This window comes from Hyla sarda, chromosome 1 (genome assembly GCF_029499605.1).
Source record: "Hyla sarda isolate aHylSar1 chromosome 1, aHylSar1.hap1, whole genome shotgun sequence".
In the NCBI taxonomy this organism is placed as follows: Eukaryota; Metazoa; Chordata; class Amphibia; order Anura; family Hylidae; genus Hyla; species Hyla sarda.
This window is the reverse complement of record NC_079189.1, coordinates 414,732,643-414,748,685: the sequence shown is the minus strand read 5'-3', so window position 1 is coordinate 414,748,685 and position 16,043 is coordinate 414,732,643. Positions and strand designations below refer to the sequence as shown.

The window sequence follows — 16,043 nt, the reverse complement described above, 5'->3', positions numbered from 1 at the left end:
ATACAAAATGACTGTTGTCTCAGATTTTTCCCAGCTTGCAATGCGGCTGAGACCTGACTCACTAGTCAGCTGATGACAGGGAGCCTGTCTGCTTCAATGGGTGGAGGGATCAATCTGCAACTAAAGCAACAGCTGTAGGCACCCTGATTGAAAACCACAGGTCTTTTGATGAATGCAGCTAATTTATGTTTCAATGGGTGGGGTGGCTGATGTGTGGGAGGGAGGAAAATGGAATTATGGGATTTGTAGTAAAAAAAAAGTCAAACAGGAAATAGTTCACAAAAAGCTAGCCACAGTGTTATGGTGATCTCACAGCATAGCCATTTAGCCCCAAGACAAGGGCAGATCCTTCCTAAGCATGTCCATTACTGTCTGCCAGGTACATACTAAAATCACCTTATGGTGGAGAACCCCTTTAAAGGTTATAATAGTAGTTCGGTAACAGACTGTATGATTAAAGGGGCACTCCGTTGGAAAACTTTTTTTTTAAAATGATCTGGTGCCAGAAAGTTAAACAGATTTGTAAATTACTTACATTAAAAAATCCTAATCCTTTCAGTACTTATGAGTTGCTGTATGCTACAGAGGAAAATCTTTTATTTTTTGAATTTCTTTTTTGTCCACAGTGCTCTCTGCTGACACCTGATGCCCGTATCAGGAACTGTCCAGAGCAGGAGAAAATCCCCATAGCAAACTTATGCGGCTCTGGACAGTTCCTGACACGGACAGAGGTGTCAGCAGAGAGCACTGTGGACAAGACAAAAAAGAAATTCAAAAAGTAAAGAATTTCCTCTGTAGCATAAAGCTGCTAAGAAGTACTAAAAGGATTAAGATTTTTTAATAGAAGTAATTTACTAATCTGTTTAACTTTCTGGCACCAGTTCATTTAAAAAAAAAAAAAAAGTTTTCCACCGGAGTACCCCTTTAAGGAGCTCAGTTATTATCAGTCTAATCTAAACCTATGAATGATAACCAAGCTCATGTATGGCCTTCATGGTGAAAATATTGGAGATGTATCAAAACCTGTGCAGAGGAAGAGTGATGCAGTTTCATATAGCAACCAATCAGATCGCTACTTTCATTTTTAAAAAGGCATGTGAAAAATGAAAGAAGCGATCTGATTGGTTGCTATGGGCAACTGCATCACTCTTCCTCTGTACAGGTTTTGATAAATCTCCACCGTCAGGTCTTCTGATCTGTGTGCTCTTAAAAGGGTTCTCCGGTGCTTAGACATCTTATCCCCTATCCAAAGGATAGGGGATAAGATGCCTGATCGTGGGAGTCCCGCCGCTGGGGAACCCCGTGATCATGCACGCGGCACCCCGTTTGTAATCAGTCCCTGGAGCGTGTTCGCTCCGGGTCTGATTACTGTCGATCACAGGGCCGGTGGCGTGTGACATCACGCCTCCGCCCCGTGTGACCTCATGCTCCGCCCCTCAATGCAAGTCTATGGGAGGGGGCATGACAGCTATCACGCCCCCTCCCGTAGGCTTGCATTGAGGGGCGGAGCGTGACGTAACACGCCGTCGACCCTGTGGTCACCGGTAATCAGACCCCCGGAGCGAACACGCTCAGGGGACTGATTAAAAACGGGGTGCCGGGTGCAAGATCACGGGGGTCCCCAGCGGCGGGACTCCCGCGATCAGGCATCTAATCCCCTATCCTTTGGATAGGTGATAAGATGTCTGATCGCAGGGGTCCCACCGCTGGGGACCCCCGCAATGTTGCATGCGGCACCCACCTGTTTCTTGTCCGGAAGCGCTGGAGGGTCTCGGCTGCAACCACGGGAACGGAAGTCCGTGACATCAGGACTCCGCCCCCGTGTGACGTCACGCCCCGTCACCTCAATGCAAGTCTATGGGAGGGGACGTGACGGCCGGTGATAGGCTGAGCACACTGTGATGTAAGGGGCTTGGGCCCCACCTTCTCCCTCCCTCCTTACATGACACTGCGCTCAGCCTATCACCGGCTGAGTCGGGACATTGCTGCAGCCGGTGATACACTGCCTGCACTGTGAAGTTCTGAAGTCAAGAAGCAGGGACCCGAGCAGTATCGGAGGAACGGGACGCCAATATCGGGGGAACAAAGAAAGGTGAGGTAAAGTTTTTTTCTTTTTTTAGTTTTTGCAGCACGGGCACAAGGGTAGGTAAAAGTCTTGCACCGCATTTCTCCTTTACTTTATTATTTTTCCATCTACAGAGCCATATATGGGCTTGTTTTTTGTGTGACAAATGTACTTTTGTGGTAGTCACGGGGTGTAAGATAGCTTCTCCTGGGCCAGGCATGGGGTAATGAATACACCGATGCAAGGCAATCTTTAGCCCACAGGAGAGCCTTTGGTGCTGGGACACCACGCTTTGTAACGCCACAGGTGGTCTGAGGAGTCACCCCCGAGCCCCAATAATGTTGCATATGTCGTGATCAGTATTGATCATGGCATCTGAATGGTTAATAGCAGGCATCAGCGGGATCGCTAAAGTCGTCCATTACCAGCGGGACCCCAGCTGCTGCTCCTGCATAGAGGACGTAAATTTACATCTGGGTGTGTAATGTATCAGGGGACCAGAACAAGCATTTACTTTGTCATTAATGGGTTAAAGGGAAGCTGACAGCTGGTTCACCCTCAATAAACATAAGACAAAGGGTTATAGTGCAGGTGAATCAGAGTAAACTGGTGCCACCGTTCCAGAGATATACAATGTATTAGCCAGCTTTAGGCAATGGAGGTGGGATCCAGCATACCTGCCTCCATCCACTCTGCTCAGATATGCCCGCCCACCTCATGAATATTCATGACACCCCTTTCACCCATGTGAAATCGAGAAAGTGGACATATGGGAGCAGAGGGGAGAAGGGCAGGGATGCTGGGTATGCAGAGTTCCGCCTCCGTTGCACATAGCAGCAATTAACATATTAGCAATGGAGCTTTCTTATTGAAAAGAATTAAAGCACTACTGTCATCAAATCTGGGCCATATAACCTACACCCAGCCTCTGTCCTGTGTGCAGATTGTGTATTAGGCAGTGTTTTTACCTTCTGTCTGCCGTCCTTTATTACCCCAAAACACTGTTTTGATGGAAGCCGCACACAGTCGGATAGGCGTGACCGGGGTCCACAATGCCCTGCCGCCGCCACGCTTATCCCCTGCATGTCAGCGCTGGGACCGCTGTGTGATTGACACACAGGTCCCAGTGCATGCGCCCCTTCGCTTATCCCCCGTGCACGTCATGGCGTGTGTTGTCATGGCAAGCGCTTGCTCACACCGCCTACCTCCTCAGTGCGCATCCCCAGTGCTAGAGGCAGGGACCGCGCTTCCTCTCTGCCTCCAGGCATTGGGAGTAGAAGCAACAGAGCGCGCGTCTCCGGTCACCGGCACAGCAAGAAGAAAGAGAGAGGATAGCGGGCACTATCAGATATTCAGTAATAATAAAGGTGCACATCTGAATAAAGTTGTCTTGAACAGCAGAGCAGGACGGCACGCACGGGGGATAAGCGAAGGGGCGCATGCGCTGGGACCTGTGTGTCAATCACACAGCGGTCCCAGCGCTGACATGCAGGGGATACCCACAAAAGTTGCACAAAAAAGGGCTTTTTTGCGACTTTTTGTGCGACTTATGTGAGTAAAAAAAAAAGGCTCTAAATACTTTGATAAATGTCCCCATTCTGGGCACATCATGGGGAATGTGCAAATGAAAGACAGGCCACAGGTTAGACACATTTAAATCTAGCCAAACTGATAAAAATGGGGTCCATAGTGTCAACATATGCACTAGAAATCTAAGGCTACTTTGGGATTACTGCTGTGTAATTCAGGAGATGATACCGTGTGGATCTGCTCCCAGATACAGGGGACATAGCTAAACAGTGTCTCTAAATGGATGGGATCACAAGAAGCTTTAGCTGGTTAGTTTTTTTTTTATTTCCTTTCCCTCTCTGTTTATTACATAGAATATATTGATAAAAAATGGATTTTATTTACTCTTTCACATAAAAACAATCCTCTGTTTACCTGTCCAGATACTTATAAAATATACTTACCAAGTAATGGCTGCATAGCTCCATTTAAAGGGGTACTCCCCTGGAAAACATTTTTTAAATCACCCGGTACCAGAAAGTTAAGCAGATTTGTTAATTACTTCTGTTTAAAAATATTAATCCTTCCATTACTGCTATATGCTCCACTGAAAGTGGTTTTCTTTTTGATTTTCCTTTCCGTCTGACCACAGTGCTCTCTGCTGACACCTCTGTCCATGTCAGGAACTGTCCAGAGCAGGAGAGGTTTTCTATGGAGATTTTTTTCCTACTCTGGACAGTTCCTGACATGGACAGAGGCGTCAGCAGAGAGCACTGTGGTCAGACAGAAAGGAAATTCAAAAAGAAAAGAACTTCCTCTGGAACATACAACAGCTGATAAGTACTGGAAGAATTAAGATTTTTAAATAGAAGTAATTTACAAATCCGTTTAACTTTCTGGCACCAATTTATAAAAAAAAAATAAAAATAAAAAAAGATTTCCAGTGGAGTACCCCTTTAATAGTCCTCCCCTATGAATTAGGTCTTCCTGTTGTCTTTTGACCCAGGACTAGAGGAACTCCATGGACCCATTTGCTTACGACATGTATAATTCCTTGTAAATGTGCTGGTCTTTCGCTCCACTGCCCCTGCAGATTGTTTCTCTGGATCTATTCCAGCACTCTATCCAGAAGCAGATGTTCCCACTTTTTAAGGGCACATACTTCATTATTAAATTGTGCAGCAGACAAGTTTTAGCAAAACGCATGATAGATTTGCAAAGAAATTATGGTCTTGTTTCTGTCAAAATTGACAATTTTTATGGTGTATATTGTTCACATACAAATGTTTATACATGGATTTATGCAAATTATAAGATTAGTGAAGAACATACAAATTGGTGAGTTTGGATACAGTTAATACACATAATTGTAGAGAACACTACACATGAAAGATGTCCCTGCTTACACATGAACACTTATCTCAGTTGAGCATTCATGGAGAAAGGGGGAATTCATGTGTTTTAAAGGGGTACTGCACTAGCCTGCATTCAGAATCCGAATGCTGTTTTCGTGCTGCGGGGATCGGCCACGCCCCTGGTGATGTCACGGCCATGCCCCCTCAACGCAAGTCTATGGGGGGGGGGGGGCGTGACTGTCGTCACACTCCCTCCCATAGACTTGCATTGGGAGGTGATTGGTGTGTGGTGGAAGGGGGCGTGTCCCTCACTTGTGGTGGTGGGAGGTGATTGGTGTGTCTGCTCATGCAGCCTTATCCAGGAGTCATCTCTTGTCCATGACTCATGGATAAGCCTGATGTTGCTGCAGGACTAGTTAGTGACCCAGTAAGTATGGGGACCCCTAGTGGTGGGATTTTCAGGAGCCATTTTTCTTAAATGCTCAAAATTGTTTAAACAACAATATTACAAAATGTCTTTAATTTTCATCAGTAACAACATATACAAACTTTTTGGATGTGACAGTACCCATGCAAGACTTTATCTCCTGTCTATAGGAAGACTCTGGAACATGTTCTCAAGATCTCAGGACCCCAGTTCTTGAGATCTCAAGAACAGGGTATCAAGTCTCCTGTCAGAACACATTAGCAGTCACAAATGCACACCACCGCAGGATCATTTTTACATTCCCTAGAACTGAACCAAGGTGAAAAGTAATTGACAGTTGAAAGAGGTTGTTCATACATAAAACTTTATTTTTACAGTGGTCAGGCAAGGGTAAAAAGAAATAGTAAAAAAGCCTTTACTCATCTGTTGCTGATCCCTTGCTGCTGCTGTTTCAACACTGCCCAGTTCCTGCCCATTCCCCACTGCTCAGCAGCACAGTGGTATCCACCATATAACAGTTATATAGCACTATAATGCTGAATAATTTATACAAGGACCAGCTTTATTTAAAATAGAAATACCTATATAAAATATACTCAGTGCCTCACATAGTAGCTGAAGACATTTGTATTGGTTATCCCATGCAGGTGCAACAATCTTATGTTAACACAACAGGAATAAAAAAAATACCACTCCATGATATCAATTTTTCACAATTGTTTAAAAAACACAACTGATACTGTTTTCCCCCCTTTAAATAACAAAAAATAGTAAAAACATCTTGATTTCATGCTTAAAAAAATAAAATAAAATCCCAAAAATATCCTGAGACAATTATGCAGCCATTAAGGGTTAGGGTGACTTGTAATAGAGGTGAAAGAAGGGTTCCAGGTTGTATTCTATTTTGTATGTTAGTCCAGGAGTCCTTTTTGGCAGTGTCAAGAGTTCTCTAGTTTGATGATTCCAAATTCAGTTAGAAGTGCAACAACCAGAAAAAGCACATAGAGGAAGAGTAAAGCAATCCCATATCCTCTTCGTAGATGAAAACATTGTAGGGGTACTGCTATTAGCGAAAAAACCAGACTGACTCCAAGACCTCCAGCCAGGACCCACACCAAAAGACTTTGTGCTTCAAGCTGAAAGAAGAAAAAACATATTACAGGGGTTATCCAGTAATAGAAAAACAGCACCATACCTGTCACCAACTTGGCTCCATTTAATTCAATTACACCCAACCTGTAGACAAATTTTGTTAGGTGGACTCTACGCTTCCTGGGTGAACAGGGGTAGCTCCACATATTACTCATACGGATCAACTCTGTAAGATACAGGATCCTTTCTATGAGCCTTTGCCTCAGACCCTTATTTGGAACCATATGAACACTCACACAGAAACAGAGCATTTGGATTGGTAAGATAATATGTTCTATACATTGACTATACCCAATTGTTCTAGTTATCTTTTTTGAGGCTGGCATGCTGTTATTGAGGGCCTATATTAAACCCTTTTGGCATGGGTGGTCTATTTATGTCCCTGTTGTGTTTTTGGTCTTTGTTGGACTTATGTAATGCTAGTTGTGGGAGATATTTTAAATGCATTAATAAAAGATTACGTTTTATTCCGCATGCAACCCCTGTGATTTCAAATGTCCTCCCCAGAGTCAGCAAGCCAAAATATTGCCTAATAATCTACCTCCTATCCTGGACCCCAAGGTTACCCTTGCTTATTGCACACTTCAACCAAGTACCTCATATACAAGCACTGGAAAGCATCAGACTCCAGAGGATCACAGGAAATTGACTACATATCACAGGGGCCCTTCAGAGGACAAAGTATCCATTTTTATTTATTTATTTTAAATGTTGGTGGAAATCCACTATATAGATTGAATTGTGACCACATGAGTATTGAGTAACTCACCTGTAACTCCGTATTGGATCGACCCATCTGTAAGAGACAACCCAAACCAACTCCAATGAGCACATCTGACACCAGATTAGGAAAAGAGCTCAGTTACTGGGTTTGAAGGAAACAACCATATGGCTAAGTTTCCACTTGTTTTTTTTTCTGGCAGTTTTTGGAAAGCTGCCACTGCAGTATTTGAGCCAAAGTCAGAAGTGGATCCATAAGGGAGGAGAAATGTAAGTCCTTCCTTTATATGTCCTATTCCTTTTGAATAAATTTCTGGCTTTGGCTCAAAAACTGCAGTGGCAGATCTCCAAAAACTGCCAGAAAAAAACCAAGTGGAAACTTAGCCTAAAGCTGACATTTAAAAAGGTCCCCATACAGTTTAGATAATAAACTGCTTCCACCATAGTCTGCTGTTTGGCTGAAGTTTGACTAAAGGGTATGAGAGCCCCCAACTCTCTCCACTAGGAACACATGAATGCTTGGCTCTGCTGAACCCTTATGTGTATGGGGAGATCAGGAGTGACTGAAGGTGTATGGCCACCTTTAGGTATTATTATGGCTTTATTTATTTTTGCCATTGAGGTGCACAAACTCTCAACTGTACTTACACAGAAGCAAAAAGAACAAAAGAAGCATTGCTTTAGAAGCATTTTGCCTTAGCATGTTCAAGTAAAAAAACAATAGAAATATTGCTAGGACACTGACATTTTAGGACCACTACTGCCTTTACGTTTTTATTATTTCACTGAAAATATGAAACTCATGAAAAGGATACTGAAGATGATCCCTCCAAAGCAGGCAGAGAATGCCATACGTGGATATCCCTGGCGAGCCAGCGTGAGGTCCGATACAAAATCTGTTGGAGGTAAAAAAATAAAGTAAAAAAAATATATAAATATTTATGTAATTTTTTTACATTTATTTCACTCACCATTCAATATCACAAATGAGTTTGGCTTCAACCATACAATAAAAAGCACAATCGTTTACTTTTGAGTGTTTTACTATCAACCAGCTTTTAAGACTACAGATCTAGTATGGGTTTTGTAATTTTTGATATGCATTTCTAAATTAGATTAGAAATGCACATATCTGCCTGTAAAAGATTGCACAAAGCAAAATATAAAATACGACCAATAATAATATACACAAAAAATCTAATAAATGTTTTTTGTTTGGATCACCTCCATAACCGACTAACAACATTGGTAATATTATGGAATATCAAAATAACTCAATATTTTCTGCAAATTATCCAAGCAGCACTCTTTTATAGTTAATCTGCCCACACACTAACTCTTGTGGTAGGCTGAGGAGATCATAAGAATGGGGTCTGCCTGACATCTGGGGGGAAAGAGGCATTGACATGGCCCATCCTTTGTTCCCACAGGATATAAGCTGTTTATTTTTCTATCCTTGTTGAAAACTAAAACTTGCACACTCAGCTGAATTACAATGGAGTCAGCCAAAATAATTGTCAGCTGACAGCTGTCTGTGCACAAGAGACTTCACAGTCTGTATTATAGAATAGAGGGCCATCGGAAACAGTGCATAGGCTTGTCATCATAACTGTACACTATCTTAATATGGAATTGTAAATACATTATCTTAAATAGGATTTGTAAATACATTAGAACAGTGGCTGATATCTATCAATTAGGGTGTATGCACACTACGTTTCTTAAGATACGGGACCGTATACGGCTGGGGAGAGGGGGGCGGAGAGTCGGGGGCGGGGCACGCTGCCGTATGCGGTCCCGTATCTAATGTATTTCAATGAGCGACCGGAGTGAAACGCTGCCTCCGGTCGGCTCCGTTTTGGCCCGTATACGGTTTCCCGACCGGACCTACGAACGTAGTCAACAGCGTTTTTAGGTCCGGTCGGGAAACCGTATACGGGGCAAAACGGAGCCAACCGGAGGCAGCGTTTCACTCCGGTCGCTCATTGAAATACATTAGATACGGGACCGCATACGGCAGCATGCGGTTGCCCCGCCCCCGACTCTCCGCCCCCCTCTCCCCAGCCGTATAAGGTCCCGTATCTTAAGAAATGTAGTGTGCATGCACCCTTATGGATTCTTACTTTTTCCAGGATTGCTACACTAGTTTTTTTTTTTTTAGTTTTTTTTAAGGAGAAAACAGGAAGCCATGTTGCTTGTTACTTAACAACAACAAATAAGAGTTTTAAAGAATTCAGACAATGTCCATCGGATTTCAGTTCTGAAACCTGCAGAATTAGGAATGCAGCTCTGAGGGACAATACAAGCTAAGTATTTGGATCAGTAGAAGAAAAGTTATGCAATGTATGTACATAATTATTCAACTTTTAAAGATTAAATTTGACATTTACCTCCAATACTATTTCCCCAGGCAAGCAAAGTTAGACCTAAAACTGTATTACTGAGGCAGAAAACAACTCCAAAGGTGCGCAAAAGGTTAACAATTTCAGTTGCTGCAGTACTTATCCAAAGTGCACTTGTAATAAATCCCATAAAGGAAAATATCTGTGAAGAATAAGCAAAAGAAACATGATACATAACATGCAAAGAGGAGTCCCATGTAATAATGATAATATAATGTAGGGTTCCAAATAAACGCTTACACAGTGATATTTTGGCGGCTCTCCATTCTTGGTGGTAAAGAAAATGATAAGTGACAAAGGAATTCCAATGAGCAGAAAAACACCCCACACTGGAAGCACTCCTTGAATAAGATAACTTGCATCTAGGGGGCAGAAAACAAATCTTCCCATTAAATGAGTCAATAGTGTGCAACTTTTTCTGGGATCATAAATAAGATAGGGAGGTGTCATTTTACTGCCTCAATTGTGATAAATAGCATTAAGAGTAACAGTTTGGTACTCACACGTTCCTGACTGCAGACAAAGTAAACAGAGAAGTGGACTAGTGATGACATGTAGACAATTTAGAGGTCTCTGCCAGTTGCGATCTTCTCTATCTGGGTCCACAACTGGCACACAGAGCAGCAGCAGAATCTCTATAGGAACCTGAAGGCAATCATATGTCAATTGCTTAATTTCATGAAAAACAGCTAAATACATGTAGGTAACACAAGGCAGACACATACCGGGTAGACTTGATTGACTTGGCAAGATGTTTTTTTCATCTTTTAGGGCAGGATCACACGGCCCGCATCCGCAGCATACTTCACACTGCGGATGTGCTGACGGCAGTCAGAGGGACAGCAGAGCGAGCTCCCAGCTGCAGCCCGGTAGCTGTGTGTCAAATCGTAGTGGGAGATTTCCCACTGTAGGAATCCGCCACTACAAGCAGACACACAGAGCTACCTGGCCGCAGCAAGGAGCTTGCTCTGCAGTCCCTCTGTGACTGAGTCAGCAAATCCGCAGTGTGAAATACACTGCGGATGCGCCCCGTGTGATCCTGCCCTTAATATGCAAAATTAAAGGTTTTAAAAAATGTCTTGCTGCTAATTAAAGTGGCCTTCATATGTATTCTTTTGTTCAGAATTTGGTCCAAATTTTGCTCAAAATCAGGAGTGGAACCAACACGGAAAGAAGTATAAGGGAAAAACTTTTTTCTGTGTTTTGAACCCACTCCTGGTTTTGGCTAAAATACTGACCAAAAGGAGCTAAAAATGAAAAACCCATACTGACCAAAATACTAATGTTCACCCAACCCATTAGTTGCATGGTCACTCTCCATTGAAGTTTATGGGAGATACAGAATGATTTGGTGTGCTGACTTGGCTATGTCCATACTTACCAAGGAATTTAGTTCAAAAGATGCCCTCACATGGGTAAATCGGGGGGCATCCAGAACAGTCATACATTCATATCTAATTTACATGCCTTTATATTAAACCCTCCAGCATTCAGCCCATTTTAGTGTTAAAGCGGTATACCATACTAAACCATTTTTCACCTATCCACTGGTTTTGGTGATAACTGCTAGATAGGTGGAAGTCTGACCATGCCGACCACCAATAATTGTCAAAATGCTCAAATCCACTATAAGGGTATGTTCACACGTACAGGATGTGCTGCATATTTTATGCAGCAGATTTTACTTTCCATTAACTTTAATGGGTGGCGAATAAGCTGCATAAAATATGCAGCAAAAATATGCAGCAGATTCTGTAAGTGTGAACGTACTCTAAAACTGAACTGGTCCCTGAAAAATTAAAGTTTTGAAGTTTCCATGAAAAAATTACCGTAAATGGCTTTCAACATTTAAGGCTCTAATATTTTGAAAAAGTAAAATCAGGTCTACTTTTTGATATAAACATAAAGTAGACATATTGGGGGAGATTTATCAAAAGCTGTGCAGAGGAAAAGTTGCCGAGTTGCCCATAGCAACCAATCAGATCACTTCTTCCATTTTGCAGAGGCCTTGTTAAAAGTGAAAGAAGTGATTTCATTGGTTGCTATGGGCAACTCAGCAACTTTTCTCTGGACAGGTTTTGATAAATCTCCCCCATTGTATATATGAATCAATATGTAAGTTATTTGTCATGACTATTTTCCTTACAAGCAGAGAATTTAAACATAAAAAAAAAATGCAAATTTTACTTGAAATTTTGGAGTTTTGCCACAAAGAATCAGTACGATAGGTAAAAGCATCACAGAGTGATTAATGCATAAGGAGAAACACGTCAGGATTGAAAAATGTGGGTGTGTCCTTAACCCCTTAAGGATGCAGGGTTTTTCAGTTTTTTCACTTTCATTTTTTCCTCCTTACTTTAAAAAAATCACAACCCTTTCAATTCTGCACCTAAAAATCCATATGATGGCTTTTTTTTTTTTTTCTTTTAACCCAAAAATCTACAGCGAAACCCAAAAAAAAAAAAATATCATTGTGCGACAAAATTGAAGAAAAAAACACAATTTCTCAGTCGCTCTTCATTGGGGGACACCTAACTGATGGGTATATGCTCTTGCCACTAGGAGGCGCTGACACTAGAAAAAAGAAAAGTCGGCTCCTCCCTGGCAGGATATACCCGCCCACCTGCAGTGAGGCAACCAGTTTTAGCTAGTGTCACTTAGGAGGTAAGACACAGGTCTGGAGCTCTCCAGACCTTGTCTTTTTTATTATTTTCTAGTAAGAGCTGTTTAGTTCGGTTCTTTATTCCTTTTAGTTTCCCTTTTTCAGGTGGGGGTTCAGAAGCATAGCGCTACCTGTTCCCCCATATGCGGTTAAGGGGCACAGGACTTAAATACAAATGCACCGTTAACCCCTTCCCGCCAATGGCCAGCGCCTGGGGTTGCACCGTGGGTCCAGGTCCCCCTATGTTTTTTTTTTTTCCCACCCTAAGGGACTGCTTTCAGTTAGGTGTCCCCCAATGAAGAGCGACTGAGAAAAGGAGATTTTTTTTTGTACTCACCGTAAAATCTCTTTCTCGTAGCCTTTATTGGGGGACACCGCACCCACTCATTTCTTCGTCTTTTTTATGTTTTCTTGGGTTCTCCGGGATACCTTTCTAGGGTCCTTCGGACGTACTTCCTCGTGGGCTTCTCCTACTGCTTTGTGACTAAACTGGTTGCCTCACTGCAGGTGGGCGGGTATATCCTGCCAGGGAGGAGCCGACTTTTCTTTTTTCTAGTGTCAGCGCCTCCTAGTGGCAAGAGCATATACCCATTAGTTAGGTGTTCCCCAATGAAGGCTACGAGAAAGATTTTACGGTGAGTACAAAAAAAAAATCTCCTTTTTGTAACTTTTGGGGGCTTCCGTTTCTATGCAGTACATTTTTCAGTAAACATTACACACTCTTTATTCTGTAGGTCCATACGATTAAAATGATACCCTACTTATATAGGTTGGATTTTGTCATACTTCTGGAAAAAATCATAACTACATGCAGGAAGATTTATACATTTAAAATGGTAATTTTCCTTTATTTTTACATGTACAGGACGGTATGAGGGCTCATTTTTTGCGCCGTGATCTGAAGATTTTAGCGGTACCATTTTAGTATTGATCGGTCTTTTTGATCGTTTTTTATTTTATTTTTTTATGATCTAAAACGTGACCAAAAATATGCTATTTTGGACTTTGGAATTTATTTGCGTGTACGCCATTGACCGTGCAGCCCTGCCAGGCTTTATCATTCAGAGCACAGTGGAGGAGAGGCAAGCCCTCCGGCTACCTCAGCAGTGGATCGCCCACCCACGATCGTGCTGCGGGGGGCGATCCACCCCACTGGACCACCAGGGAGCATTTAAATGTCCCTTTAGACGCCGCTGTCAACTTTGACAGCGGAGATCTAAAGGGCTAATAGCCAGCCGCGGAAATCGCATGTCGGCTATTAACGCCAGCCCTCAGCTACAGGAATCAGCTGGGGGACGCGCGGTATGACGCGGGCTCAAGTCGGGAGCCCGTGTCATACACCGCTTGCCGTCTCAGGACGAGTCGGCTCGTCCTTCGTCGGCAACTGGTTAAAGAGATACTGTATTTCAATATACTGGTTTTTAGTGCGGGTGAATAGCTGTAAAGAGAGGGGTTACCAACTGAAATACATTCATTAGGCGCTGTGTTCGTCTTGTAAAGTTTCATTCATAATGCGGCCCAGTGCACAGAGAGCATTAGCATAGTTAGGAATGGGGGGGGGGGGGGGGAAATCTTCCAAAATGGAGTCAGCACTCGAGACCCAACAAAAATGCAGGTGTCCAACCAGCGTGCCAGAGCTGGATCAAGCATAGTCCATTGTAAGCAAAGACACAGCACAGATGATTGTGTTCAGGGTGAAAGCAGTGGCTCTGTTTTTATTCCACCAATAGATATGACATGCAGCATAGTGAATGCATACAAAGTGACATCCTAAATACACGGTAGCAAACAAGGATTGTTTACAACACAAGTGCAGTGATTCAGTGATCAAATAATAGCCCCACCTACTCTTCATGATAGGTCAAGCTCAATACATCATGTGACTGACTGTCATAACATATGTAAATAAAGTGAATATAAATACATTGTTTGTATTACAAAAGTCCATCTCTGGGGAATATTAGAATGGGGGATCCACAATACTCACAGCCACCTGTGATCATCTTGCAAACTGCAATTATATAATCTTCATACCAAGCGTGTGTAACACCTGGGCTCCGTTTGTAAACAAAGGAGATGCGCCTGCGCTACAGGCTGACGTCACGCAACATGTGTTTCCATGCTGGCCACTCCCCACTAAGAAAAGCCGAACCCAGCCGGTGGCTAAATGATAAAGCTGTGAGCTGTCAACATCTCAAGCGCTGACAGCTAGTCGGATAATAGTGAGCAGACGTGCGGCAGGGATACATTCCTTTCATGACCGCAGCTCAAAATCGCTACATGTATATAGAGCCCAAAGAGAACCACATAAACAAATTAGATGTAACAAATCTTCAGTGGCATTCTTGTAAAGAATGGGGGATCACGCACTGAATCATATTCAGTATCCCCGAGATCTAATGTGACAGTGCCTATTTTTGAAAATTTAAAATATCTTAATATATCAAAATTAAAAACCTGATACTCAAAAATTGCTATAAAAGAGTAAGACACAGAACAAGATGCTAATGATGAAAAAAAGTGAAGGAAATACAAATGAAAAATAATGAAAAAGAAAAGAGAAAATAAAAAATATAATAAAATGAAACCAGAGAAAATAAAAAATAAATAATACAAAATAAAAAAAGGAAGCCAAAAACAAAGAAGAAAAAAAGACAAGGCAAGGGAGCAAAGAAAAAAGGGGAAAAGTTAAGTGGGAAAAAAAGTAAAAAGAAAAGGGAAAAAGGTTAAAAAAAAAAAAAAGAAGGAAAACAAGAGGGCGAGAAAGGAAAAAAAAAAAAAAGGGGGAGAAGAAAGCTATACAACAGAGAAATGGAAAAACACCTATGATCCAAACATGATTCACATGAAGGGTTTTAAGCCAAAATCAATATTTAAACCTGGGGTTGTAGTGTATTAAATGTATATATCCATTTTCTCCCCATCACCCCCTCTCCTAAGTGGGGGGACATGGTCAAAGATACGGAACCTCAATTGGCTAATAGTGTCCCAAGTCATGAAAATGTTTCGCCACAGGCAAATCAAGTTTCCCGGTCCTAGTCAAGGACTTCTGCCCATTAAGGTGGATTCTGTATTAGTTTGTCATTTCACCTATATAATACAATCCACACGAACATTGTAATATATAGCTAACGTAAGATGACTTACACGTATATCTATCGTTGATAGTATATTTCAGGTCAGTATGTGATAGATAGCTAGGAAATAGATAGATAGATATGAGATAAAAAGAAAGATAGATTAGTGTTTCCCTGCCAGGATGACTTCAGTTGTTCCAAACTACAACTCCCAGCCAAAGGCATGCTGGGAGTTGTAACTTTGCAACAGCAGAAGGCACCCTGATTAGTAAACACTGAGATAATGTCTTCCACTGCTTCCCAAACTGCAACCGCTCCCTCCCCTTTCCCCCCAGAAAAAACTCACCTAGTAGATGGGCTGAATCAGTGGTGGGCAGGGAAGTTCTCCTGTTTCCAGCAGCATGGGCGGGAGTCAGGGTCTGGTGGAGCAGCAGCAGCACAGAAGCTTGAGGAGGTGGGAAGAGGAGGAGCATCCCTCTCTGCTCCCCTGACAGACAGTCAGCATGCGCAGCCCCTGTGCTGGCTTTAAAGGGCCAGCAGGTTGAATGTTGAAAAAAAAAAACAAGATAATGGTGCTGGGCCCTCTCTCTGGAAGCCCCACCAACAGTTCACCCTTTCTGTCATGTGGGCGGCTTCTGCAGGGGAGCGTGAGGGGCAGGGATTAAGAGACGTGC

The 16,043-nt window shown here is 42.5% G+C and overlaps 1 protein-coding gene across 1 annotated transcript in view; it reads right to left on the bottom strand.

The window, feature by feature from the left end:
• Positions 1-4,895: 4,895 nt before the first annotated feature.
• The window catches only part of SLC8B1 (solute carrier family 8 member B1), a 51,296-nt gene continuing 40,148 nt past the window's right edge, over positions 4,896-16,043 (bottom strand). Inside the window, exons 12-17 of the mRNA XM_056528775.1 lie at positions 10,134-10,275; positions 9,871-9,992; positions 9,619-9,772; positions 8,044-8,124; positions 7,278-7,342; positions 4,896-6,492 (exon numbers count right to left, since the gene is read on the bottom strand). Of these exons, the coding sequence (XP_056384750.1) occupies positions 6,295-6,492; positions 7,278-7,342; positions 8,044-8,124; positions 9,619-9,772; positions 9,871-9,992; positions 10,134-10,275 (762 nt within the window). The 3' untranslated portion in view covers positions 4,896-6,294. The remainder of the gene's footprint in view (positions 6,493-7,277; positions 7,343-8,043; positions 8,125-9,618; positions 9,773-9,870; positions 9,993-10,133; positions 10,276-16,043) is intronic.